The sequence below is a fragment of the Podarcis liolepis genome (assembly GCF_965112155.1).
Source record: "Podarcis liolepis genome assembly, chromosome: 7".
Lineage (NCBI taxonomy): Eukaryota > Metazoa > Chordata > Lepidosauria > Squamata > Lacertidae > Podarcis > Podarcis liolepis.
The window spans coordinates 67,716,681-67,744,668 of NC_139561.1; the positions used below are offsets into that span (position 1 = coordinate 67,716,681).

The window sequence follows — 27,988 nt, forward strand, 5'->3', positions numbered from 1 at the left end:
AGGTAGCCGTCCTGGCTAGGAGCCCCCGGCTGCCACGAATTTGTCCAATCCTCTTTTAAAGCCACCCCAAGTTGGTGGCCATCACTGCTTCCTCTGGCGAGCGAGTTTTCCAGAGTTTTAACAACTTCGTGAAGAAAAGTACTTTTCTTTATTATATGTCTCGAATCCTTCCGCATTCAGGTTCATAGGACACCTTGCAAGTTCTAGTGTTTCTCCATTCCATGTATCAGTTTCTGAGCTTCTGTTCTGTCACCTACAGCTCATCTTTTCTCTAAACTAAAAAGTTCCAAACGCCACAACCTTTCCTCATGGGAGAGTTGCTCCACTCCTTGATCTTTTGCCCTTTACTGAATCTTTTCCAACTCTCTAATAATACCCTTCTTCAGGCAGGTGACCAGAACTACACAGTATTTCAGGTGTGGTTGCACCATAGATCTGTGTAATGGCATTATGATACTGGCAATTTTATTTTCATTTTCGATATGGAATGTGACTGTATATTTTACTTCTGGTGTTTCCTACAGGGTATGTTGCGTATGTGGATGTTAATGGAAATCCAAACTACCAATGGCTAATTTTGCGTCAAATGCCATGCTCCCCCCGCCCACCAAGATTTGTGACCAATATTTTCTCACAAAATTATATAAGGCCACCACACCCTCTCCTCCTAAATGTAGGAGACATATTTTTATAGGGTCAGGTATGGTACAGGGTAGGGAATGGTTATAGTATTTTATACTCCTTTAAATTCCAAGGGCAGTCTAAAGAATCATCATCCTTGAAAAGAGAGTTCTAGAGATTTTACCATGTCTGTTTAAAATCTGTTTATTTGTTTTTCATGTACAGGTTGAGCAGGCCAACATACTCATACAAATAATATTAATAATTAAGAGCTACAACAGTCCCCGAAAGCAACAGCTGTCCCCATAACTGCTTCTGTCAAGCTAGCTGCAAAAATTCTAAGGCATTCTCCAGCCAAAAGTCAAACCTAAGAAGCGATATACATTCTGAATTGCCAAATAGTCAGCATTTATTGTTTGTGGACCATGCCCTGACAGGGTTGAGCCTGTAAAAGCTCTTGAAGGCAGCTCCTATTCTGCCTAGGGATGTAGGGGATATCTAGATAAAGGCTGGTTGCAATACAGAGGTATGACTCTATGTCTCATTTTCCATATGAAGTCATGGCTTTTAAGTTTGGTTTTGTTAAGTGGTGAAGAAACATAGGAGATAGGACCTTATTAAGACTTAAAAAATATCTGTGTGAGCACACAACTATACCGGTTCTACCTCAGGCTATCCTGCTATGAGTTAGCAGAAATAGCCATTAATGCATTGACCACAATCCGTATAGTTTCTTGTACCAAGATCCTCAATAACGTGGCCTACTTTAAATCAAGTTCTTGTATCCAAATCTTCCACCTACATCAGCTATTAGATGCATGAGGAAGGGCGGTTCTGCAGAAGGGGTAGATTCAGGATCTAATATAAAGTAGGACTATGTGTGCTTGTTTGCAGTTAAAGATTGTTTGACAGGACTGGGATGAGGAAACTATGGCCCTCCAGCTGTCACTAGACTACAACCACCATCCTTGACTGCTGGCTGAGGCTGATAGGAGGGAGTTTGGAATCCCAACCACATCTGGAGAGTCACACCTTCCCTATCCCTGACTTAAGGCTACAGAAGGTGCCTGCTCCCCTAGTCCTTACTGATAAACTTATTGGATCAAGACTGGGGCAAGGAGGATAAGTCAGGTGTCACCTTTGTGGAGATGTCTCCTAATTCAGGCTGCCTCACGGGTTAAAACTGGAGAATGCACAAGAGATTGAAGCTGAAGTAGTGCCCAGGCCCTCTGCTGTAAAGCACCCAGCCCACACTAGACCTTTTCTTCACTACCTACTCTGGTCTTATTTTCATGTCCACATATTTATAAGAGTAATGATAACCCTTCCCAGCAGCCCAGTTGATGCCATTGGCATAAGAGCTGTGTTCGCCTTTGAGATAGAGCCCATTGAGGTTAGAATGATGACAATCCCCATACCACCATGCACCCGTGTAGACTTCTGCACAGCTGGAGACACTGTTGTCATTATCTTTGTCCCGCGTTGAAAATGGCATGTTGTCGTGCACAGATAGAGAATCTCCTGGGGAGGTGGAATGTAAATTTACTTGGCATACATAAGGAAGGCTTCTTTTTTATACAAGGCACAGGTGGGATCTGCAACAAATTGTTGCAGTACATCCTAATTCTGTAACATGAGTGCTTCTATTTTGGGGTCCCAGGTAGCCAGCCAAGCCTCCCTCTGGGAGACTGTAAAATAAATTGTAACAGGCCAATGCAACCTCTCCTCAGTTTTCCATTTTTAAACATTCCAAGGCACCAAAATCCACTCCCTACACCTCTTGCCTTCCATTGGACTTCATAGTTATGGTGCCTGCTGCACTGCCCCAAAAGCTCTGTGCCCCGTGCGACCAAACCGGTCATGCTCTCTTCGATCCACATTTGCTGAGCTCATTATTAAGAGGGAGTGAAAGAGACTCTGATTATATACACAAAACTACTGAGACATGGGTCGGAAGTAGAACCAATAGCTTTGATATAGTCTTACACAGGACTGAAGGATAAACTGTTGTGGAATATGGTATCTATGTCAAAATAATTTGCATAAACATGATAGATGTTTGTCCATTGATGAAAGAACTTGCCCATTTTACTAGCTGAGTAGACCCAGTGTGGTTCTCCCAGTAACTCACCCATGTCACCACTGGAGTAAGAGCCCAGGGTCAATGTGTAGTTGTCATTTTCACTCAGGACTTTGAAGCTTGTATACAGGGCAAAAGTTTTGACTTTGGCAAAGTCCTCAGCATCAACCCTCAGTTGGTGTGTCCCTAATCAGAAACACAAAAAGTCACTGGAAGCATGAAGTGGGTTTGTTGCACAAGCCCTCCCAATCATCTATTATTATGCAACCCGAATTTGCTAGGATGTGATTGAATCCCACCCCATAGTCAGTCTGGAAGCACCCGGATAGGGTTGTCAGTCGAGAGAGGACAGGAATACCTGTAGCAAAAGGGAGCCTTTTGGTAAATATGGGTTCTCACAGGAGATGCTAGGGCACATGAGTTCTATACTCCAGTCATCAACTGGAAACACAAAAACTGCCTTACCCGAACTAGTGAGAACATGGATGTTGTCATTGCCCAGCCAGAACTCAGATGCTTGGTTCCCAAATCCCCTCTTGTAGGACTCCCAGCCACGGTAGAAATCTACTGATCCATCCTGTCTCCTCTGGAACACCTGGGAAGATGACAGGCCAAGCTTTCTCTTGAAACCATACTTTTCAGAAACAAATGAAGCCTTTTTTCTTTCTTTTACAAGCCTTTCTAGATGGATGAAAAGGTCTCTGCCTCAGGTGTTCATTTTGTATTGTTATTAGTGCTGGTGGGTAGGTGTGGCTCGAGGACAGTTCTGAGTGCCAAATGGAGAGGCATGGAAGGCCACATTTGGCCTTCAGGCTAGAGTAGAGGCAGCCTGGCAAAGAGGCAAGGTGAAGCAGCCGCCTTGGTGGTGGAAGCCGTAGTGCTGCTTTCAGGAGAGATCTTGTCTCTTCAGCTTTTCAGGTAAGGGGGAGGGACATGGTGGCACATTCATATTTCACCTTAGGCAGTGAATGGGATGTGCGATGGTCCCTGGGCTGGAGATTTCCTGTTCCCACCCTAGAGCTTCTCACTGTTTGGAATTTGAGTTCCATCCAGGAATATCTCTTTAGACCTCCTATGTAGTGTAAGGTAGATGCACATGGAGGAGGGCAGCTATTGGTGACCTTCATTCGTGACAGGAATGGGCTTAATCTCCAGAATCACTCAACCCTTAACTACAATAACAATACAGTGGTACCTCGGGTTACATACGCTTCAGGTTACAGACTCCGCTAACCCAGAAATAGTACCTTGGGTTAAGAACTTTGCTTCAGGATGGGAACAGAAATTGTGTGGCAGCGGCGCAGCGGCAGTGGGAGGCCCCATTAGCTAAAGTGGTGCTTCAGGTTAAGAACAGTTTCAGGTTAAGAATGGACCTCTGGAACGAATTAAGTACTTAACCCGAGGTACCACTGTACCAACAAAAACCCCAGCTTTTTCTGTAACATCTTTTTGGCCAGTGATGAAAGAAGACCAATTTAATCCCCAGTGACCCATCTTATTGTATTCAGTATAGTGAGATGCCATACAGTTTTACTGCTGTTCATGTTTAACAAGCATCTATTGCCAGAATTGTTCTAGGTGCCCAATGGAAGTGACATAGATTTCTCAGGCACAGTGTGAGCACCATGGCCACAGTCTTCTTTCTAGAGCAGGGATGGGGCATCTGTGGCCTTCCAGGTGTTGTTGGACTCCAAGTCCCATCAGCCCCAGCCAACGTAGCCAACAGTCAGGACCCACCTTGGTTGTGAGTCCTAGAAGACCTTTTCCACTTGGCCTGGAAGAGTGGGGCTCTGACTGACTCCAGCTTCAAAAAGCTAAGAACAGACTCTTGGGCTGAGATATTGTTTAGGGGGGTTGTTGTGGGGGGTTTGTTGCTGTTTTTGATATATTTTGTATCTTTGTTTTTTAGATCTTATGGTTTATGTGGAGATTGTTTCAATTTGTGTACATCAAGATGCTCTATTTATTGTTGATGACTACTTTCGTTATGTTCGTTGATGACTATATTTCGTTATATTTGTAGTCCAGCAACATTTGAAGGGCTTGTTTTAGAGCAGGCACCCCCAAACTCGGCCCACCAGCTGTTTTGGGACTACAATTCCCATCATCCTTGACCACAGGTCCTATTAGAAGAAGAAGAAGAAGAAGAAGAAGAAGAAGAAGAAGAGGAGTTTGGTTTTGATATCCCGCTTTATCACTACCCGAAGGAGTCTCAAAGCGGCTAACATTCTCCTTTCCCTTCCTCCCCCACAACAAACACCCTGTGAGGTGAGTGGGGCTGAGAGACTTCAGAGAAGTGTGACTAGCCCAAGGTCACCCAGCAGCTGCATGTGGAGGAGCGGGGACGCGAACCCAGTTCACCAGATTACGAGTCCACCTCTCTTAACCACTACACCACACTGACTCCCACTGTTAGCTAGGGATGATGGGAGTTGTCCCAAAACAGCTGGAGAGCCGAGTTTGGGGATGCCTGTTTTAGAGCTATCAGGCAGGTTGCACAGGGGCAGCAAGACTCACCAGCCAACCTCCTCCATCAGTCTCCATGTCGCAGAAGACAGCCAGTGTTTTCTTAGCTGTGGGGAAGATGGTGTACCACCCACTTAGGGTCTCGCCCTGGTCTAGAAGCTCTTTGCAGTTCTTGGCTCTTGGGCCTTCTCAAAAAACAAGGAGATTTATGTCAGGTCGACAAGCCATCTGATGAGCAGATGCCTCTCACTGACTTGTGCTTAACTCCCACTGAAGAGATGTGAATAGCTGCTATCTTGTAATCTCAAAGGCTAATTGCCACTATATGGATTGTGTGGGTAGGCATGCGTGTATGCACACCTAGGCTGCGTACACACTCTACCTTGCAGCACATTCAAAGCACATGATTTCCTTCAAATAATTCTGGGCACTGTCTTCTGTTAAGGGCTGCTGGCAATTGTTACTCTGCAAGGGGCCAACTACAGTGCCCAGAATTCTTTGAAGCAAATCGAACCATTGGTCCATGTAGTTTAGTACCGTATTTTTCGCTCTATAAGACGCACCAGACCATAAGACGCACCTAGTTTTTGGAGGAGGAAAACAAGAAAAAAATATTCTGAATCCCAGAAGCCAGAACAGCAAGAGGGATCGCTGCGCAGCGAAAGCAGCGATCCCTCTTGCTGTTCTGGCTCCTGGGATAGTTGCGCAGCCTGCATTCGCTCCATAAGACGCACACACATTTCCCCTTACTTTTTAGGAGGGAAAAAGTGAGTCTTATAGAGCAAAAAATACGGTATTTTCTACATCACCCATCTCCAACCTGGTGCCCACACCAGATGGACCAACTTCCATCAGCCTCTGCCACCATGGCATATGTATGATCAGAGATGACAGGAGCAGTAGTGAAAACATTTGAAAGGCACCAGGTTGTTGGAGGCTGATCTACGTACAGTGACTAGCATATGTTCTTTTCTGGAAAAAGAGTCTTTTCCAGGCTTACCTGGAGATGCCAGGGACTGAACTTGGGACTTTCCACATGCAAAGCAGGTGTTATTAATTATGGCCTGTGCACAAATTAGGAATGTAGGAAGCTGCCTTATCCCAGGTCTGACTATTTGTTCCTACAGCCCAGTATTTTCTATTAAGCTTCCCAGAGTCTTGGGCAGAAAAGCCCTTCCTTACATACTTTTTTATTGTCAATTAATGGTGATTCTGCTTATGGTGGTGTGATACTGCTTTAAATGCATTGTGCAGATAGGGCATAAGCATGGCTTGGATTAGGAAAGGCTCTACCTTGTTGCTGGGAGCTGCCTCCGCAGTCCAAAGCACAAGCTTCTCCTATAGGGGGTGGAAAACAAACAGCCTTTGGTTAGTGAGGTCTGTGTGAGGGTCACATGTAGCTAGCACTCACTTCAAATGCAGTAAAGGAAAGAGTTTAACCACAACCCTGGCTTCAGACCACATGCTAAGCCAGACCTTGGCTTAGCTGTTGTGCTGTACTGAGTTTAAAGGAGCAGGGAGGTACAATCTTCTCCTGAGAAACAACACGTTCACATGTTTGGCTAAACCATGGTTTGGCTTAGTGTCACCTGCAAATGCCAGCCCATTTATTTATTTACTGCCATTTATGAATCGCTTCCCGTAAGGTATCTCAAAGCAATTTCACAGCAAAAGCACAAACAATAACAACAATTTAAAAACGGTTCCAGATATAAAAACAAGTTCACGTGTGAAAAGAATCTTAAAATCAAGATGTGATGTTCAGCACGTGATTGGTCCTTGTGTGCTGGTGGATCCTGCTGCACCCACTTTCTTTAGTAAATAATTGCAGGGCTGTGAACAGTTTAGATTGGGACCACCACAGGGCTGGAAGGCTTTAAAAGAAGATTGGCCAAATTCTAATCCTTTCCCCACCTCGTCTTCTTGTTCATCTAAATATTTCATTCTTCCTCTCTTTACCTCTTGTTATGACTTACGCTGCTATAACTACTCACACCCTGCTAGGTTAACTATCTTGTTATAATGATTTTTCATATATTCTATATTTAACTTCCATTCTTCTTAAGTTTTTTGTTATCTCTATTTCTTATTCTATTTGTAGAATAGCCACCAACTCCAACAATTTGTGATGCCACTCATCTTTTGTTGGCACTGCGTCCGTTTTCCACTTTTGTGCCAGTAAAATCAGAGCAGCAATGGTAGCATATGGCAACAGACTCATTTGGTTCTTTGGGGCTTCAGATGTTGTTATGCCCAGGAGGAAGGGAAGGATCGTGTAAACATTTTTTTGAGCTCGTTATAAATTGTTTCCCAGGATTCTTTAATCACACTGTAAGGCCACCACATGTGGTAACTTGTCCCTACTGTTTTTTGTGTTTTTTACACTTCCAGCATTTATCACTGTGATTTAAGCATCTTTGCCAACCTATTTGGTGCCAAGTACCACCTGTGAACCATCTTTAGATTGTTTTCCTTTAAAGTATAGCATGACGGAAATTTCAAGTTGTTTGTCCATAGATGTTCCCATAAGTTTAAATTAATATTGTGTCCCACATCCCTAGCCCAACTAATCATAGATGACTTGACCAACTCCTCCTTTGTCTCCCATTCAAGTAATAATTTGTACATTTTAGAAAATTTTTTAACCTTGGAACCTAATAAATCCCTTTCGAATTGTGTTCGCTGGTCTGCAAAACTCTGTTTTGTTATCTATCTTAAACCTAGCATTGAGCTGATGATAACTTAGCCAGTCCATCACTTTAGAAGCAGTGATGCTTTTGAATGGCAGTTCCCAGAAACCACTGGGTTCCCCACAAGCACCTTGGTGGCCACTGAGAGAACAGGGTGCTGGACTAGATGGGCCATTGGCAGGCTCTTCCCGACAGGCTCTTCTCAGGTTCTGTCAAGGTTCTTGAACCCCTTGACAGTCCTGATCTGGATCTCTCCCCCTGTTCTTGCTGTCTGCATGGGGAGGGAAATTCCCATGGATACCAAAGAAAAAAACAGCAAGTCCAGGACCCCTACAATGCAGACTAGAACCATGGTTATGGGGAAGGGTTAAACCCCTCTCCACCTTGTGCTGCAGTCCTAATCAAGGGCGCGCACATACACAACCACCACCAATTTTGAAAAGAAAAAACAAACCAGGGCCAACCATCCTATCTAGTTTGGTCCACAGAGTTAGAAGAAATGCCTCTTGTACCTTTGTCTCCTTTGGGTCCAGCTTTTCCATGCTCTCCAGGGGAGCCCTTCTCACCTGAATGAAAGAGAAGGGTTTTATGTATGTATTTAAGTGAAGCATTTTTAACCGGCTCTTCAGTTGAAAAGTCTCCCAGAGCAGCTTTCGCACAATCAGCTAAAACAAGGCAGTCTCTGCTCACAGGCTCAGCTCACATCCCAAAAGAGGCGACACAAAAGGAAAACAGGAGGAGGAAGGAAGAGGGTGGTGGAAAGCAAACTCAGACATCAGTTCTTAAATAGTAGCTCGTATAAAGACCACCAGGAATGAAAAAGCCCTAGATTAATTTGGGGCCAGCATACTTGAAGTAGTGCCTCTCCCAGGAATATACCAGTCCTAGTTTTGAGATCTGCCCTGCCAATAGTTCCACCCAGTGCTGTTTTCTTAAAAAAAATGTTTAGGGGTACTTTCATTTTCCTACTCCTATTGAAATACTGCTCCTCAATGAGGCCAAACTTAGATTCACAAAATGTTTAGGGGTATGGGCACCCCTGTGTACCCCCAGAAAAAAACCAAACTGGTTCCACCTTTAACTACGGCTCGTGTCACAGTGACTCATAGCAGGGCCTTCTCAGTCACGGCTCCCTAACTGTTGGAATCCCCTCCCAGCAGAGATGCATTATCTCCCTGCATATCAGAGTTGGGAGTCAAACAAGATCAGGAGGGCACAGCATTGGCCACCCAACAACTCCACACTGAGATCGGACCGAGGAGGGTAAATGAGCTCTTCTGAGTTCATTTTGAAGCAAGAAATTCTGGAAAGGGGAAATTATCGCTACAGAAGAAGGGGTAGTCTAACTGGTGTTTCCCATCTTTTGAGGGTGCTACTTTTGATGGTGACTGTGCTAAGCATAAACAACAGAAGAGTCCAGCTGGTTCTACATCTGTGAGGTTTAGTGGTTGGAGTGCCAATCTAGAACCCGGGTGACCAGAGTTCAAATCCCCATTTCACCATGCCCACTGGGTGACCTTGGGGGCAATTCAGTGCCTCTCAGCCTAATTTATTTCACAAGGTTAATGTGGGGATTAAATGAGGTGGGGGAGAAACAGGGATGCCACCTTTAGCACCTTGGAGAAAGAGGTGGGATAGAAATGCAGACAACAGCAGCAACACTTCAACTGGGACATGCAAGGGCGAGTGGCCTTCTCCACCTGGATATTGATGGGGTCCTCTTACCAGGGGGCCCCAGAGGGCCAGGATCTCCCTTAGCTCCAGGTGATCCAATTGTTCCCGGTATGCCAGGGATCCCGGGAGTCCCAGGCTGGCCTTGGAAAAAGAATTTCTTGTCTGGCCCACACTCAGACATCCCTTTTAGCTCTGGAAAACAAAAATGATGCAATGATTCAAACACGGTTCTAGGGCCACAGCTTTCTGAGAACTTGACAGTCACAAGGCAAAGTTTTCTGTTTCCCAGCAGGATGCTGTGCATTCAAGATCAGGAGCCATTCAAGGTCAGAGCTGCCCCTACACTCCAGCACAACTTGAGAGCCACTTTCCCTTCAAGTTAACCTGTTAGGGGCCACATTTCAGGGGTGGGCAGAGCAATGAATGCGAATTGTACCTTTGTAGGGTAGCTACTTTGTACACATGCTCACAGATCCCTCTTGATTCAGGCCAATGGGTACTTATCTTGAAGTACACTTTTCAGCCAGGCCAAAGCTCTCAAGGAAGGTGCAAAGCAGGAAAGGTGGGGGGGTGTTGCCTAATACAGCATCTCTTTGTTATTCAGGTGCAGGTGTCCCTGGCTGTACCTATGCACTGAAATTCAGTTTCGGGCTAGATGCTTTTGTTTCACAGGACCAATGCAAGGTGTTAGCTAGGTTGGCAGGAGCAGGGACCGAGCGTTTAAAGCCCTAAACGAATCAGGCCACAAATACCTGAAAGACCGCCTTCTTCACTACAGACCTCCCTGGGTGTTTAAAATCAGCAGAGGGTCCCCTCTTGCTTGTTCCACCGCCCTCAAAAGCTGTCACAGCCCCCAAGTTGTAGAACTCTCTCCCCACAGAGTTGTATTCACTACACAGCTTTGGGGGAATGCTAGAAAAGCAACTTTCACATGGGAGAAGCATATTTTCAGGATCCAACCTCTTTTAATGATTTCATTTTTGGGGTAACTTGCTTTTCAAAAAAAACACTGTGTTTACTGTGTTGGTATCTTTCAGACACAATATCCTGGAATTATCTGTTTGTGCATTCTGGGTTTTGGAATTCCACCCCTACAATTCTCTGATTCTATGCTGTGTTTTAAATTGTAGCAACCCAACCTAGGATCTCAGGGTGAAGTACAGGTAATAATATAATTTTTATTTATGAGGGCTCATCAATTCCATCCCAAAAGCTTGTCAGCTGACCACAACACTACTGCCTCAGCTACAGAGCAATTGACAGACACTGTTGTTTTTAATTTCGGCGAAGCCACTGTAAATGGACTCTGACATGTCAAACAAGCCTTGTTGAGATCATACCCTTCAGTGTGTGACAGATGAAATTAGGGACACTTCTAGATATGCCCAGTGGGTAGATCCTGGTGAATCACTGAGCAGAGCCAGCGCATCTTTGTTAGCCCCACCCAGGGCAATTAAGGATGTGCCAGACCTCCGCCTGCAGCATTCTAGCATCAAGGCTGTGCCCATGCAAAACAATGGAATTAAAGATGCTCTGGAGACAAGGATTCTGAACCATGTTAGCAAGACTGGTTGCTGGCTATTCACTCCGGAGAGGTAAAGGGGTAGCTAACCCCCAGCTCAAGAATCTGATCCATCCACCACCAAGCAAAGTTTCTTTCCTTTCTCTCACTCATTTTGGCAGTGCTGTGTGTGCGCGCACACACACACACACACACACACACACACACACACACACTGCTGTCTATACAGAGAGCCTGATGGGGATGGAAATCACCCCGTTGCCAGTCCTCAGATAAATCAGCTAAGGAAAGAATGTAGCTCAGTGGGACAGCACCTGCTTTGCATGCAAAAGGTCCCAGGTTCAGTCTCCAGCATCTCCAGGTGGGGCTAGGAGAGACTCCCTGCCTGAACCCCCATAGAGCATCTTTGAAAACAAGACTGAGCTAGATGGACCAATGGTCTGCCTTGGTTTAAGGCAGCTTCTGTCATCACAGAAGAGCCTGATGAGGGCTAGAGCTGAGCATTGGCCATTTCTACAAACACCTCTTGCCCCCTCCCAAGTCACACTCACGTGCACAGCAGCTAGTTTCTGGGTCCTCTGCCAAGCCGCCCTTTATAGATGCAGCAATGAAGGTCAACTGAGTTAAGAAAAGGCTCATCCAGGTTGCCATCTTGTCCTTTGGCAGCCGCCTCCGGTGCTCATCCAGCCACTTTTTAAAGCTAGGACTGCTTTGTCCCTTAAATGCCTTCCATTGCGCAAGCAGGCGGAACGAGGCGGAGAATACCAAAGTCCTCCCAGTTGCGTAATCAATCAGTGTTCTTGGGTCTGCCTATCACAATGGACAAACTAAGTGTAAGTTGGCAAATTTGCACCACTTGAGGACCCTCCAAGGAAACCCTTATAGCTTTAAAAACACTTACTTGTGAAATACTCTCTTATCAGCAAAATTCCCACAGGAAATGTCTGTTTTCTGCTTTCTCTCTGCCAAAGTCATGCTTTTTTGATAAATCAAAAGGGTATTTCAGAATTTCCTCTAGGGAATTTCCCAAGAACTGCATCTGGAGCTGCTATATGGGCTGTCTCAAAAGGCTATTTTTCATTTCAAAATGCCATGTATAAATTAAGTTAGATAGATCTTAAGAAGAAACACATATACTTAATAAACCAAGTTTTTGAAATGAAGTATCACAACCGACAGGAAGGCAGCTGTGTGTGTGGGAAAGAGATGAATTCTTGACTTCTCTGGTTCTAGCCAATCAGTACTATGCAGAGCTGGCTTTTGTTATAGGCAGACAGGAGCAGCTTCTCCTGAGTGTAGTCCTGCAGAGAAATGTGTATGTTTGAACAACAATAGGAAACATCTGTGATGTTTCAATTTCACTAAACAAGTTGTGTATTTTTATATGCACTCTGTTAATATCTTAGGAGGCATCAGGAGAGTAAATAATTCCAGCCTAGCCATGAATGCTTGTCTGCTGTGCATAATTTATTCACATGCCGAGTTATATATGGTCAAATATACCCCCCCCCAAATATCCTTGCCGCTCAGTGATTGGGGGGAGAAAGGAAGCATGTCAAAAGACTGTTACAGCAATATGGTTTGGTGTAGTATTGAACAGTGTGGGTTACACTAATCAGTAAATATGGAGAGATATGTTTAAAAAAATACAGGAACCAGACTGAAGTCTTAAATTATGGCTGCATACACATTTGAAGCACATTTCTTTCCACCTCCTTGCTCAAGAAACCTTGGAGTTGTAGTTCGTTAAGAGTGAAGGGAACTATAGCTCTGTGAGGGGAAATCACAGTTCCCAGGATTTAGTAGAGGTGGAATGTGCTTTAAATGCGTTTTAAATGTATGGTGTGTATGCAGCCATAGAGATGCAGAACTGTGTCAGTGAACAAATGTCTTCCAGTTCAGGACTTTGATCAGACTTAGAGGAATGTGTTGTGGCATGATCACCACCCAAACCTAGGTTCCCAATTTCTAGATTAGGTGTTTCGACAACATGTGGTTCAGAAGAGGTCGCTTCAGATAAGGGCTGTTGTACGTTGACTGGTGTGATCCTTGATCCTTCTTGCCAGTGTTTCCCCCTTAGGCCAGGACTGGGTAGGTGGGAGCTGTTGCCACCCCACAGTTGTTGTCCTTCATCGACATGAGGATGTAGCCATCATTGCCCCAATATGTGGACCAAGAGTTCTTGATGAGCCAGTAGCTCTCCCCTTCGAGGTCCCCATATCCCACAGCTAGGACCGCATGGTCTAACTCCATGCTCTTGTTTCCTAGAAGAAAAGAGGGACCAGGAATCAATTCACCACCTAGTGCCACAGTTCCCCAAGCTTTCCTTGTGTGCACTAAGAACAGGGGTGGAGGAGAAATCAGAGAAGTATGCATTTAAAACCAAATCTATCAAATTTGCGCTTTCTGAATTATTATGTGATTTGAAATGCAGATGTCCTTCAAAATTTGCACTTATTGGAATTCTGAAAAGCAGTTCTCCAAGCAACCAGTGTTGTTTTTTTTAAAATGCATATATTAGGGAAGGTTGCTTGCAGAAATGTGTGCATTAGTCAAAACTGCATATAAAACTGTTTTTATTAGGATAAATGTGCACAAAAATGCCAACTGAGCCAGGGGGAAATGTTGAGTATAAATATATAAGAATAATATTAATAACAATGAATTTTCATAAGGATTAAAAAAATAAAATCTCATATTGCTGCAAAAAGTGACCAACTAAATTTAAGATTGGGGAAAAAAATGCAAAACTGAGAGAACCAAGATTGACAGATTATTCCCTCCCTCTTCCAGGGCTTTTAGTGTGGTAAAATCTGCCCTCTGGAATGCACTTCTAGTGAACACCAGGCAAGCACCTACCTACAGTATTGGCATTTAAGCACCCGCTTAAAACTAATCTGTTCACCCAGACTTTTCCTGATGGGTGATCCAGCTATGTTAATGCACTAAGTTGATCTAATGATTGATTTGTGATGCATTTTGTACTTGTTTTTAAGGAGAACATTTTATTGTTGATTTTATGCTGACAGACCTCCAGAGCTGACCGGAAGTCTCCATGTTTGCCTGCCCCAGTCCAGGTACTGGGGAGAGGGCTTGACTCTTTAGGTGGGCAAGAGTGCCTTTAAAAAATATTTTTTATTAAGAAGACTATGCGTGCAGCTTGTAAGCTTCAGCCCAGCAGAAGTCAGCTGCAAATGACTGCATGGACTCTCTAGGAGTCTGCCATCCACAGCTCCCTCCTCCCCTGTCCCAATTAACCTCCATCTCCAGGGCTTAGTGGCAAGGAGGAGTGCAGAGGAAGAATCACCAGGGCCCGCCCTGTGATATCACCAAGTCCCATCTCCATGACATCACCAGGAGCCACTCCTGATCTCAGAATTGGGTTCTGAAGTCTCAGGGTCTGGGATGCTCCTGACCTGACAGCTCTAAGCACCATAGCAGGTATGACCCTATGGCTCTGCAGATGTTGTTGGACTACAACCCTTTTCATCCCCCACCATTGACCACGCTGGCAGGAGCTGGAGTCCAATGACACCTGGAGGGCCACAGGCTCCCCATCTGTGCCTTAAATGGTGACTAGTGGTGCAAGAGAATTTCCATTGTGACCCCTGCCTATAAAGTTGACACATCCATAAAATTCCCATCCCACCATAGAGGCTTTGAACTAAGGAGTGACATTAGACTCACCGCAGTTTGGCTCATAGTAGATGCCGCTGGAGTAGAAGGCAAAGGACTTGTGGGAGGCGTCAATGTTCACTGCCACAGGGCCATGCTTGTAAAGAGCAGCCTTCAGGGCAGTGGAGTTTTCAGAGGCCACATGGACATAGCCAGAGAGAGTTGCAATCAGCTTGGATTGGTTGTAGTGGCAGTAGCCATTCTGGCAAAGGGAAAGCAGACACACACCCCAGTTTCACTGCAAGAAAGCTATTCCAGACTCAGATACAAGCTTGTGACTCTGTGCGCACTCCCTGCTTTTGGGCTGCAATTTGTGCAAGGTACACGACGAGCTGTTTGTGCAGAACGCCGTCACAGGTTGCAGCATTCAGCTTCCTGAGAACCTTATCGTCCATGTTCTAGCCCTTATGAACACAAAAATATGCTTGGAAGTATATGGGGCGCTGGAATCTAAGAGCCAAACGGTGCACATCTGCATTCATCATTTATATCTTGCAGGGAGCTATTGTTCTCCTGCCCTGTTTTGTGGGCTTCCTACAGGAGCCCGGTTGGAAACTCTAGGAAAGAGGATGCTGGACTAGATTTGCTTTTGGTCTGATTCCACAGGGCTCCTCTTGTATTCTTAACATGCAAGTAGCAGCTGATGGGTAGGGGAGGCGACTGGCCTGGATTGCAACAAATGCAGAGCAGGGAATTTAACTCTTTCCTCCCTTGCTGTGGTCCTGGTGAAAAATTGCCCTGCCCTCTGAAGCTGCATTGTTGCTTTGTATCCTTCAATAAAGCCTTGGTGAGCAGTTTTGGGTAACTTAAAGAATGCTGATTCCTAGTAACTCCTTGTGGGATATGAAACACAGAGCAGTCAAATACAACATTCCTAGAGTGGACATAAAAGCGGATGTCTGGACCAGCCAGTCGGAACTTCCTGTTTCCTCCTGGGCTGGGACAGACTTCCTCTACATGTGAACAGAGGTGGGCGTGGCAGGTAACAAAACAGCACAGGGGAGGCAGCCACATCTCTCTCTGACTCCATTCGTCGAAGAAGCAACATCTTATCAGCCTGAGATGCTCTCTTGGCTTCTAGCTTCTAACCAAGAGAGGACAAAGGAACTATCTCCTTATGGGATAGATTCCAGGTGTATATATTTTGTAACCCAAGTTTGCCTTCTGGGATCCATCTGTGAACAGAATGTGTGTGAGTAAACTCTTTTATAATTTTTATACAGGACTGTTGTGTCTAAGCTTTTTATGAGGGAATAAAGGGGAATTTTCCAAGAAAAGTATTTTAGAGGCTTATACAAGCCTGGAAGAGACGTATCTGCTGTACAAGTTTAAAAAGGGGAATGTTACTCTGCTAAATTATAGAACTTTGTTAACACAAGTTGGGAAGGATATAATTAAACAATATATCCTCTCCTGCCTCCTTGAACATTCCCATACTCCTGAGGGCAATTTTTCACCCTATGCACTGGCAAGCCCACCCAGCCGAGAACCACAACCAGCCCTGCCTCTCTGATGAGTATACCTGGATGATTCACATATTTGTCTTATTGAGACATTCCTTTTTCTAAAGGGATCAAAGATGTTGATGACAGCAGCCCACTGTCCCCTCTTCAAATTATCTCAAATGCAATAGCATTTAAGAAGGAAGCAGTGGGCATCACTATTGTAAGGGTAGGGAATCTCAGGGTGGGGGGCAAATGTGGCCCCCGTTCCTTTCTGCCTGGCCCCTGGGACTCTCCCTGGACATGCTCTAAGCTCAGGTGCTTTTGCTCTGCTGGAATGTGTCATCAAACTGATGATGCCTTCTGCTTGCCTAGATGGAGGATGCATAGAAACCTCTGGCCTTTGCATGGCTATGTAAAGGTAATGCATGTGGCTCCTGGAACTTTGCCCAAGAGGAATGCCACCCTCTGGTTGCTCCAGGTGGACATTCTGCACTCACCTGACCCTGGTACGGCCCATAGGACTCTGTGCTGGCAATCCCGCCATGCTTCATAATCCACTCGTAGGCATGCCGTTCCTCGCCCCCATCACAGGCATGGTTTCCAAAGCCCCAGGAACAATCGATTAAGACTTGCTGTGACAGTGGAGTGAGCACTCCAGTCTGTACGGAAAAGATGGGATATTTAGTTAGTTAGGACTCATCCAGAATTCCCCCGTGTCCCACCACTTTCCCCCGGGGAAACCAGATCTTTACCACTCAAACAGAGCAAGTGTCCACCGGGTTTCCCCACAAATTGATGTTTGCCCCTAAAGAGCAGATATTCCCCAGGAAACCAGTGGGGCAAACAGAAAACTGCTTGGACCCCAGGCATGGGACCAGTGGAAGTTTGGGGGAGCCCTCCATTACGGCATTTTTCTTTTACTCTACTTTTTCGCCAAAATGGTTTCCAGAACAGCTTACAAGTCAATATTATGACAGATCATGCCCTCAGGACTGAAATCTAAAAGAGATGACATGCAAAGAAAAAGGGAATGGTGTGGAAGAGGGGGAAACCAAACATACATAGGTGGCAGCTTTTAAAGTTACAATGGCCAGCTGTGGAATGCCCAAGGCAGTGGGTCTCTCGGCTGAGGTATAGCCCTTCTGGTCTCCCACTCTGCAGCCTGATGGCATGAAAAGCCAGGGACCAAAACGTCTAAGGTCTCATTCTGCACTATACATGTAAAGCGGTATCATACAACTTTAAGCAGTCACGGCGTCCCCCAAAGAATCCTGGGAACTTTGGCTTGTTAAGGGAGCTGGGAGTTGTTAAGTGCCACCTATTGCCCTCAAGGAACTACAGTTCCCAGAGTAGTTTAAAAATCAACCACTCTTCCAAGAGAGCTCTGGGAATTGCCACGCTGTGAGAGGAATAGGAATGTCCTAACAACCCTCAGGACCCTTAAACTATACTTCCCAGGATGAAGAGGTATGGTCCCAGAACAGGTTCACAATTTCAGTGACATCTATACCAAGTGGAGATTCAGAGGGTGGCAACACGAGAATGGGCCTTCTCTGCAGTGGCTCCCCATCTGTGGAATGCTCTCCCCAGGGAAGTTCACCTGGCACCTTCATTATACACTTTTAGGTGCTGGGCAAAAATGTTCCTTTTTAACCAGGCCTTTGGTTGATCTGATTTACATCCTATGCCCTTTTAAAATGTGCTGGAGGGGGGGCTGTTGGGTTGTTGTTTTCATTCTTATTATGTATTTTGTTGTTTTATATCTTGATTTTCTTCTGTGAACCGCCCTGAGACCCCCGGAAATAGGGCAGTATATAAATTCATTCATTCATTCATTCATTCATTCATTCAATAATAATGTTTAACTCTAGTTTATCCCACACAGGGCTACAATTCCTAGAACCCTTAGCCAACTACAGTTCTAGGATTCTTTGGGGGAAGCGAGGCCATGTTCTTTAAGTAGATGCTGTGCAGGGCTCTGAGGAATCAAGGAAGCTTCAAGACACAGTCAAGCTCCCATGTTCTCACCTTGAGAAAGAGGGCGCCTTCCAGTGTTCCTGTTGTAGCAAAACTCCAACAGGAACCACACACAGCCTGGTCTTTGACTGGGGTCACAGCACCTTCATTGGTAGGCAGAGAGAAATGGGGACAAAAATGACAGAGAAACAGATCTCAACCACACTGTCATTATTATTATTTTTTTAAAGCCCAAGTCGCTGCGGCATGAAGTTGGCATGGTGCAAATCCACGCACAGGAGCACAGGATTGGCTCCACTGGCATATTTCCACCATACCAAACTTCCCACCACCTTGCCCCACACTCACTACTTCCTATTATTGACTATAGGGGGGAGGGGGAGAGAAAAAAGTAGGGTTAATTAAAATATATTTCAGTTTTATGCTGTTTTGAAGTCAGGTTTGTTTAGGTTAGTTAAATTATTATTTAATTTACTTTCAAAAGCTTTCGATATATTGTAGAGTCCTGTCTTCCCCTCCCTTTTCTTTTTCACTTTAGTGAAATCCTTTTGAAATATACACTTGAGTTCTATTTAATCTTGTATACATTTCGGCTTGTATTCAGGGCAGCACTCATAAGTGCTTCGTCCTCCCCCCACCAGATCTGCTCTAAAGGTTTGGGGGGGAACCCCCAAAAGGACAGATTTAGGGGGGCAGTGTGGGAATAAACGGGACAAATAGAGAGGATAAAATTGCACTCAGGGCTTATCCATAATAACCTTTCCCCTGCCCTTTCCAGGCACACCCACCATTTAAAGCTCCATGTCTGAGCACCCTTTATTTTCCTCCATAGCTTTCCCTGTGAAAACTCACCCTTTAAAGCTCAATCAGAGCAAACGTCAATCCATGGAAAACCCAAATTGACGTTTGCTCTGATTCAGCTTTAAAGAGTGGGTTTTCACAGGGAATGTTACTTACCTAGTGTTGAATTGGATAATTCTTTGCAATTAAATTTTGCAGATGTCCTATTTCAGTTTGGACTCCCCCCCCCCTTGAACTGTTACTATAAGCATTCTTTCCAAATTTAAATTCCAAAACGAGGGCTTTATGATCACCATAAAGCCGCCAATCCAGACTCTCTGGCAGGGTGAGGTTGTCATAGCTTTGGGCAGGGAAGGGCCAGCCCTGGTTGGGTTCATCGGTCTTTAGCCTCCCCCTCATCACCGCCATCTCCTCTGGTGTATGATCGGCCAAGTGGTTCACAGCCAGTTTGTAGGAGAGGTTGGCCCTGTTCTTGGAGTGGACGTATCTGGAAAACAATAATAATGAAAAGCACACATGCCTGGCATATCTGATTTCCCTCTTTCCCATTTTCCAGCTGCAAATTATCAGTTTCCAACTGTACAATTTTTTCATCCACATTTTGTGTACCTCATGTTGTGGATGAAGTTGTGCTTCCTGTGCTCCATCTCCTCCTCACTCTTGTAGGTCTTTCTGAATTTCCCCTTGTAGTGATGGAATAGATGCTCGTGGTCTTGGCCTACTTCCCCGGCTCCCCCAACAAATTCTTGCATGGGATTGGCCAAGATCCTATGCTCCGGTCCTACACCTGGCCAATGTGTGCATTTTATACCTATGAGGCAGAAAGCAGAAGTGACTGCCATGACCAAAAGTCAAAATAAGATACAGATTATTCCCCTTCAATTCTTATTTGCTTGCTTTGGGCTGCAGTCCAGACTGGTATTTTATTGTGGCTGTAGTCTGCAAGATTTTCTTTACACAACAACAGCACAATAGCAGCAGATTTATTCCAATTTAGTTTGCCCTGTGGTGTTTCTTTAATGCTACCACATCACTGCTGTCTGGAAGTTGGCAACCGTACTTGGTACTTGGGGCTGAAACTAATATTGCTGTTTTTCCTGACAGAATCTCAGTGCCTTTAATAGAATCCAGAGCAGGCAGAGATTCAACAGGCATAGCTTCTCCATGGTTAGCTGGCAAGTTGAGATGACACCCGAGATGTGCATTTAAAGGACACACCCTGTGACTGTAATTCATTTTGACATATTTAATTGGAATTTTAAATTGTTGTATGCCACCCTGGAACCTGCTGATGAAGGGCAGGAGATAAATATAACAACAATATATATATATATATATATATATATATATATATATATATATATAGTGGCATTAGACAAAATGGTGCTCTCAGGTTATCATTGGACTCCAACTCCCATCAGGCCCAGCCAGCACGGCTAGCGGTCAGGGATGATAGGAGTTGGAGTCCCCAGTATCTGAAAGGCACAACATTGGTTATCCCTGCGCTAGACATTACCACAGCTGCAACATGCACCCTTGCAGGTGAGGAGAAGGAGAAACAGGAGGTTCTCTATGCAAGAGGACAGCTCTGCACTGAACATACCACCAGGGAGATCAAAGACATCAGAGGGGAATCTGCGGGAAAAGCTGGTGTAGTCTATCTCATACTTGTCGTAGTGGGAGCCCAGGAGAGTGTTGAAGCCCCTCATCTCATAGTGCACTGGGACAGGCTCAGGGGAAGCATCTGCAACCCAGAACCTGTAGATGTTCTTCTTCTTGCCCCAATATGACGTACTCTCCAGGACTGTGCAGGGCTGTCCGTTGTAGTCTTCCTGCAGAACAGTCTGGAGTTTGGAGTGCGAGAGAGCAGGAAAGAGTAAGATTCTCAGTGAGAGGCTGGGAAGGGCAGGTTAGAAAATACCACTGATGTGCAGCAAACAAGAGCTTTTGAAATAGGCATGGAGAACCCTTGGCCCTCCAGATGTTCTGAACTGTAACTTCCATCAGCAATGTCAGCCCAGGATGTTTTGGCACTTCAGGCAAAACAGAAATTGTGCCCCCTTGTCACCATAAATACTTCCTCTGTGTCCAGCCTCCTCCTCCTCCACAACTGCCAGGCACAGAGGCCATGGTAGTGGCAAAGGAGGTGGCAGGACACATAGGAGGAGGAGGAGGAGGAGAAAGCAAATGGAAGCAGATGAGGCCAGATCTACCACTTAGGCTGACTACCTCACCTCACCTCATTGGTGGGCTGGTCCTGCCCACCGGCCCCAGTAAGCATGGTCAGTCACTGAGGACTGTGGAAGCTGTAGTTCAGTAGCATTTGGAGGGCCAAAGGTCACCCACACATTCCCTAGTTTTTCACCACAATTCTCTCTCTGCCCCTGCCCCCCCACAGCACTCTTAACTAGAGCTTCCTGGGAAAAAGAATAAGTTGTTACACCACTTGGGGAATTGCAGAACTGTGAGGGGAATAGGAATCTCCCAACAACTCTCAGCACCCTCAACCAACGTTCCCAGGATTATTTTTTTTTGGGGGGGGGGAACTGTTCAAAGTTATATGATACTGTTTAAATGTATGGTGAGGAGGGAGCCAGAAAGTGAGAAAGCAGAGGTGACCTGCCCACTTTTGCTATGGCCCCACCCTCCACCAGAATGCAGTTCCCAATAGATTGCCCCTGAAGAAATGAAGGCTTAACAGGAAAAACAAATGCCCGCCCCTACTCTAAGGGTGTAAGGAGCAAGTCTCTATATGGGAAGCTGGCATAAAATACTGCAGCTTAAGTTAAGACAGAGTAAAGCACACCAGAACCAGACTCTGTTCAAGAGCAAGGCTACTGCTGGCTGAGCTCTTCATGTCAAAGAAATTAGGTTACTTGGTTAGTTACAGCGCATAAAGCTTCCAACACTGAAATCCAGCTTTCGAAATCCTCAACATGCACTTCAAAAAATATTGGCTGCATTCAGGCACAACATCAAACCACGGTATAGTGTTATGTCTAAAACCATACCAGTTTTCGAAGTGTAGTTTATGAGGGGTTTCCGAATCAGGATATCAAACCTCAGGTTTGCAAGCCAAGCCACCTTTTGGGCTGACCGTTGTTTATTATTATGTCTGAATTCATAGTCCACTGGCAAACCATTTTGCTTTGCTTCAAGAGTTGTTGCACCGTGGAGACGGGGTGAACAGACAAAACTGAGTGCATGGGACAGAAAAGCAGATCAGGAACTCTAAAGCATAGTTGACTTGCCGTATGTCTGGAAACTCAAACCATGGCATGAGCTTATAACTATGGTTAGCATAATGCACAGTTTGGTGTGATGTCTGAACTGAGATTATTGGAAGCAGGAGCTTGAGGGACTCACCTGGAATTCAGATAGGTTAGGAAAGACACTTTGAGGCCTAATGGGTTTCTCCAATGTTCCATTGATCTGGAAGCACTCCTTAATGTTGGCCTCTGTTTCTGTGGTTTCTGGAGTTACCTTGAAGCTGGCCCCAAAAGGTTTTACAAAGCTAAACTGGTAAGTGATCACCTGGCCTGGAGGAGCAAGGAAAGAAGCATTCATTACACCAATATCTGCAATATCTCCAATATCTGCAATATCTCCAATATCTGCTTCTAATTCTAATTTCATTAGATCAGGGGTCAGCAAGCTTTTTCAGCAGGGGGCCTGTCCACTGTGCCTCAGGCCTTGTGGGGGGCCGGACTTTATTTTGAAAAAAAAAATGAACAAATTCCTATGCCCCACAAATAACCCAGAGATGCATTTTAAATAAAGGACACATGTAAAAACATGCCGATTCCCAGACCGTCTGTGGGCCAGATTTAGAAGGCGATTGGGCTGGATCTGGCCCCAGGCCTTAGTTTGCCTACCCATGCATTAGATCAAAGAAGTGTGGCCCTCCAGATGTTGTTGGACTACAACTTCCACCATCCCTGTCCATTGACCACTCTGGCTGGGGCTAATGGGAGCTCAAGTCCAACAGCAATTTGAAGCCCACAGGCTCCCCAACCCCATTAGAATTTCCAGCCCACCATATTGGGAAACAATATCCCTTTACAACAAATGCGGCATAAATCTGAGGTCTGCTCTTCAACCTCAGCTGGGTGGATTATTTATTTCAGAGATGACAGGAATCAGGTCTGGGGGAAAGCCTGCAGCAGCTTTATTCATGATTCAGAAATAAAAAGGATGCAGTGGGCTACTCTTATTCCAGAGAAAGTACCAAGGGCAACTGTTATAGATAAACGTTTCGACACACACACAAAACCGCAGTCTTTAAAACTCTGTCCTGGTCTACAGATGCAGCAGAGCGAGGTAGCAAAATGGATTATGCCATTCCAGGCTGCGTGTGTGTGTGTGTGAATCTTCCCATATCCATTCCACAAAATAAAACCCCATACAAGTTAAAAATTTGCACACAGGGTGTGGTCTGGGCCTACATTTCTTTTCCTCCCAAATGTCCCAAGTCTTTGTTTTTATTTTACTTGCAGGGATTTGATTTTCTTTTTTTGTGGGGCAAATGTACCATACACCAGCCCTGGGCTCCTATGGGAGGAAAAGCTGTGTACAATTGCTATATATAAATAAATATGACAAAGAAACAAACATCTAAGTCTGAGGTGATACTGCCCTGCTGCTTACCCTGTGCCCCATATGCTGGATAACTTGTAGCCACCATTTTAAACTTCCCAGAATGCTCCAGGGCATTGTGAGAAATTTAAACAGCTGCTCTGCGCTGGCTGTGCTGCTGTTTGCCACCTGCCACCAACCCAAGTAACCTCTCCTACAAATATATGAAAGAGCATGTTGCTCTTGGCCCATCTGAAATCTGAATCCAACCCTGACCTCCAGCAACATAGAACAGGTCTCAATGGCCACCTCTGACTTTGAAGAGAGGGATAGCCCCTTCACAGCACTATCTTCCCCTTGGGACAGTCTCTGGAGAGGCTTAAGGAGCACGTTCCAGGTTTCTGCTATTATTCCTATCTTGTGTTTATATAACTCAGGGGTGGAGAACCAGCGGACCCCAGTTGTCATTGGGACTCTATTGGTATCTTTGAGAGAAGGAATGTACCTTGACTATTTTTTAAAGGTATAATGTGTACATAGACTTAAGTGCTTCTTTGGATACAAGCCATCATTTTCATCGTATTAAAGCAGGCAATGGGAACTACTTCCGCGTGAGACGCTGGAGAGCTGCTGCCAGTCAGAGACAGTAGGTCTATTGTGGGGGTCCTGTGGTCCTCCAGATGTTATTGGACTCCAACTCCCATCAGCCCCAGCTTGGATGGGAAGGATGATCAGAGTTGTGGTCCAGCGACGTCTGGAGGGCTCATCCACCATCCCTGGAGTAAACATTATGAGGCTTAAGAGAGAAATAATGTGACCTGGTGTAAGGCATCTAAAACTGTTCCCAATCCAGATGGTTATGTTCATGGGAGAAATGAAACAGATGTTTTCACTGGGCTTCCAACCACCTTCTTGGCAATACCAGACGTCTCTTACCGTGATAATACTGGATACGGCTTTTCCCCTCCGTCTCATTGAACCAGGCTTCGAAGGGCTCTTCTATTTCAGCATAAGGCAGTTTCAGGATCCCTGGAGGAAGCCAAATGGCAACAGCTGCTTAGCCAGAGTAAAGAAGGGATGATGATGATGATGTGTGGTCAGAGGGTGGAGAGGGAGCAGACTGGGAGGAGGAGTCTGTAGCTGAAGAGGTAACAGTGTTTAGTGAGCAGGAAGAGTCTGTGGCAGACAGCAGTCCAGAATCAGAGGTTGGAGAGGAGTGGGGGCAGGCTGCTGAGGAAGCCAGGGAATCTCCCCCTCCTGCTCCCCTCCTTCCTTGTCTCCCAGAACATGGAAAGGAATGAAGAGGGCAGAGCAAAGAGAGACAAGATGAAGGAGCCTCAAGTTGCTGGGGAAGGGCCTTAGGGAGCAGTGGGAAGGCGGGGACCTTTAGTCCTTGCAACTGCCTCATTGGGGGCAAGACCTACTGGGAAGAGTTGCTGTGATCACTAGGCCTGCCCTTTGAATAAAGAGTTAACTTCACAGACACTGGGTGTTTCATTGCTAACCTGCCCTTGACTCCGGCTCCTGACACCAAGGGTAGGGAACCAGTGACTCTCCAGAGATGGTTGGCTATTACATGAGCAATAGTGAGGGGTGATGGGAGTTGTAGTGTAGTAACATCTGGAGGGCCAGAGGTTCCCCAGCCTTGCAATAAAAATGGAAGGAAACGCCCCCTGCACCCAGAGCCCCCTCCGTAACGAGGCATCTCTGAGATATGGGCATTGTACTTATCACAAATAATCTAGCTCCAAGCGAGCTGCATTTACATAAGATTGAAGAAAAGGAGTGCAATACAAAGAGATAAACATTATTCCAGTGGACATCTGTCAGTTGGCAAATCATACCTAGAAAGAACAGAAGGCTGATAAAAAGTTAAAGTAATGAATTAATGCACAAAGGCAGTGACTGATAGATGGCTGCTTATTTTTCCGAAAGGTAATTTCACTGATGCCCAAGAGAGCCCTTTTTGTTCCAACTTGCTTTGAGATTTATTTGTTTCTGTGTTTGCACTAAGCCTGCAAATTCTCCAGGTGTGCCTCTATGCTGCCAGATGGTCCTATTCTGAGGACACCGCTCTCCACATTTGGGGCTGCAAGCTTCAATTAATTAATGCAATCCGTCAGCATAAGCTTTAATCAGAAACCAGCTCTGTGCTTCCTGTCGCCACAAACCATTTTTAATACAGAAATTAAGGAGAAGATCATCTTCTGCCCTGCTTCTAGTGAGCATACCTCTCAAATGGGAAGATGCAGTTCTTTAAAACAGGGATGGGGAACCTGTGGCCCTCCAGATGTTGCTGGACTCCAGCTCCAGCCAGCATGGCCAGGGGTCAAGGGTGATGGGAGTTAAGAGTCCAACAATATCTGGAATGCCATTGGCTTCCCATCTCTGCTTTAGAAATTGGGAGGGGAGAGGTGTAGAGAAGACCAATAAATTATCCCTTTCCATTATCACCTGAAGTGTTGCATACTGTGCCCCCCAACACAGGTCTCTCATCTCTGCCTAGTCTCTACAAAGGATTTCCCCCTGAAGCATCCAAGGGCAGTGAAGAAGTTTGTTACCTGTTATATGATAGGCACCCCCAAACCTGGGAAGCACCTGCAGACGTTTGTGTGGAGGTGTGCAGTCAACCACTGAAATGCAAAACAAAGACAAATGGATTAGGTCAGATTTGGTTAATGTAGAGAATGCCACTTGCCCACAAAGGAAATTGTGTTCAGTGCGTCAGAAGAATATAAGAAGAGGCTGGCTGGATCAGACCAAAGCCCCAACCAGGAGCAGTATCCTGTTTTCAGTGTGGCCAACCAGCAGAGGCACCAGTTTCTCAGGAGGACTGAGGGGCCCCAACTTGACATCCTGACATTGTGCATGTGACTTGCGAGGAGCCAGAGGGCTGCCCTCTGGACAGTGAGGGGACCCCGCCTCCTCAAAAAAATAATAATGTTGCTTTGGCCCCTAAGCCAACAAATGCTTATGGGAAGCCCACAAGCAGCATATGAGTGCAGGATCAGTATCAGACTCATGTTCCCCATAAAGTGGTATTCAGAGACATTTCACCTCAGGCATTGGCGATAGTCCACAGCCATCAGGGCTAGCAGCCGCTAATAGCCTTAGGCTCCATGCATTTGTCTCATCACCTTTTAAAGCCATCCCATTTCTTGGCCATCACCGCACCTTAAGATAGCTAATTCCATAGTTTAATTATGATCTGTGTTCCTTTTTGGCTGTCCTGAATCTCCCACTATTAAATGAATTTGGATATGCCGAAGTTATTGAAAAATAAATTTAAGGAACCGCAGAAAGAGGGGAAGGAAGTTAAATTTCGAAATGTTACATTGATTGTAAAACTAATGAAATGTAGAAACTTGAAAAGTATAAATAAAAAACTTAGAAGACAAAAAAAAAAAAGAATATCCCACCATTCAACTTCCTTGGATGATTCTGGTATTTAGTATAACGAGAGACAGATACCTCTCAATTTATTTGTTTATTATAACGGCTATATCCCACCTTTCCTCCAACAAATTCAAAGTGGAATATGTGGTTCAGCTCCTTCTCATTTTATGCTCCCAGCAACACAGTGAGGTAAGTTGAGCAGGGATCCAAATCTTGCTCTGAGAGGCCCTAGTCCAAATTTCTAACCACTACATTTCGCTACCTCTTGCCGTTTGCTTTTGCCACACCATGCATAATTTTATATGTCCATCCCCAACTCTCCTCTCTCCACCCCAAACATTAAACCCTTTCCTCTTTGGGAAGTTGCTCCATACCCTCTCCAAGATTTTTGCTAATAATCATCATTATGCAATGAATTCAATGTAAAAGAACACTTAACTTTAAAGGAACCACCTGGGTATAATTAACACAGGAAAGATCCTTTGTCTGCAACAGTATTTTAAAACAGTTAAAATACTAAAACCGATAAAAAAACCTTAACTTCCTAAGCATCTGAGCAGACTGTCTAAACAAGAATATTTTTAGCAGATGCTGAAGAAGAGTACAGAGAAGGTGCCTGCTGGATCTCAATAGGCAGGGAATTCCAAAGTGCAGCTGCTGCCTAATAAAATGTATTTATTAGGAAAAATTAGCACTAGAACACTGATAAATTTTCATGAGGATTTCAATAAACGAACACCCAACAAACATGGCAGAAATGTGGAATATTGAATAGAAGTTTTAAAAAATGAGAGAAAGAGAGAGCACCGAAATTGGCATATCTTTCCATCTCCTCCAGCTAGATTCATCCGTGTTATTATTAATCTTATATCTGCTAGGTTCTTATGTAGATCCCTCTAGCCCTAATATCCCAGAAGGGTAAAATAAAATAACGTAGCTGCCTAAAAAACAAAACAGTCAAACTTACCAAGAAAAGCAGCCCACACGAGGAAGATCAGCAGCATCCCCATTGCTGCTCAGCCACACATGCTCCTTCTCAGAGCCACTTTAACAAGGAGCTGCCTTA

The 27,988-nt window shown here is 45.1% G+C and overlaps 2 protein-coding genes across 7 annotated transcripts; both read right to left on the reverse strand.

The window, feature by feature from the left end:
- Positions 1-809: 809 nt before the first annotated feature.
- LOC310710906 (veficolin-1-like) lies at positions 810-11,799 on the reverse strand. Of its 6 annotated transcripts, none has more exons than XM_083512218.1 (8): positions 11,605-11,799; positions 9,583-9,723; positions 8,370-8,423; positions 6,461-6,505; positions 5,219-5,352; positions 3,167-3,296; positions 2,753-2,887; positions 810-2,142 (listed from the first exon to the last, which is right to left on the reverse strand). In XM_083512218.1, the coding sequence occupies exons 1-8, from the start codon at positions 11,702-11,704 to the stop codon at positions 1,895-1,897; spliced, it is 987 nt and encodes a 328-aa protein (XP_083368344.1). In that variant the 5' UTR covers positions 11,705-11,799; the 3' UTR covers positions 810-1,894. The 6 variants fall into 6 exon arrangements, with proteins under 6 accessions (XP_083368344.1, XP_083368348.1, XP_083368343.1 ...); XM_083512222.1 differs by having other exon boundaries at positions 810-2,309; positions 11,605-11,786; XM_083512217.1 differs by having other exon boundaries at positions 5,219-5,355; positions 11,605-11,784.
- A 700-nt stretch (positions 11,800-12,499) lies between these two features.
- LOC310710887 (digestive cysteine proteinase 2-like) lies at positions 12,500-27,985 on the reverse strand. The gene is made up of 11 exons (XM_083512186.1): positions 27,890-27,985; positions 26,088-26,159; positions 24,463-24,555; positions 22,318-22,490; positions 20,555-20,795; positions 19,561-19,762; positions 19,245-19,438; positions 18,202-18,293; positions 16,671-16,832; positions 14,741-14,930; positions 12,500-13,317 (listed from the first exon to the last, which is right to left on the reverse strand). The coding sequence occupies exons 1-11, from the start codon at positions 27,930-27,932 to the stop codon at positions 13,130-13,132; spliced, it is 1,650 nt and encodes a 549-aa protein (XP_083368312.1). The 5' UTR covers positions 27,933-27,985; the 3' UTR covers positions 12,500-13,129.
- Between the last annotated feature and the right edge of the window lie 3 nt (positions 27,986-27,988).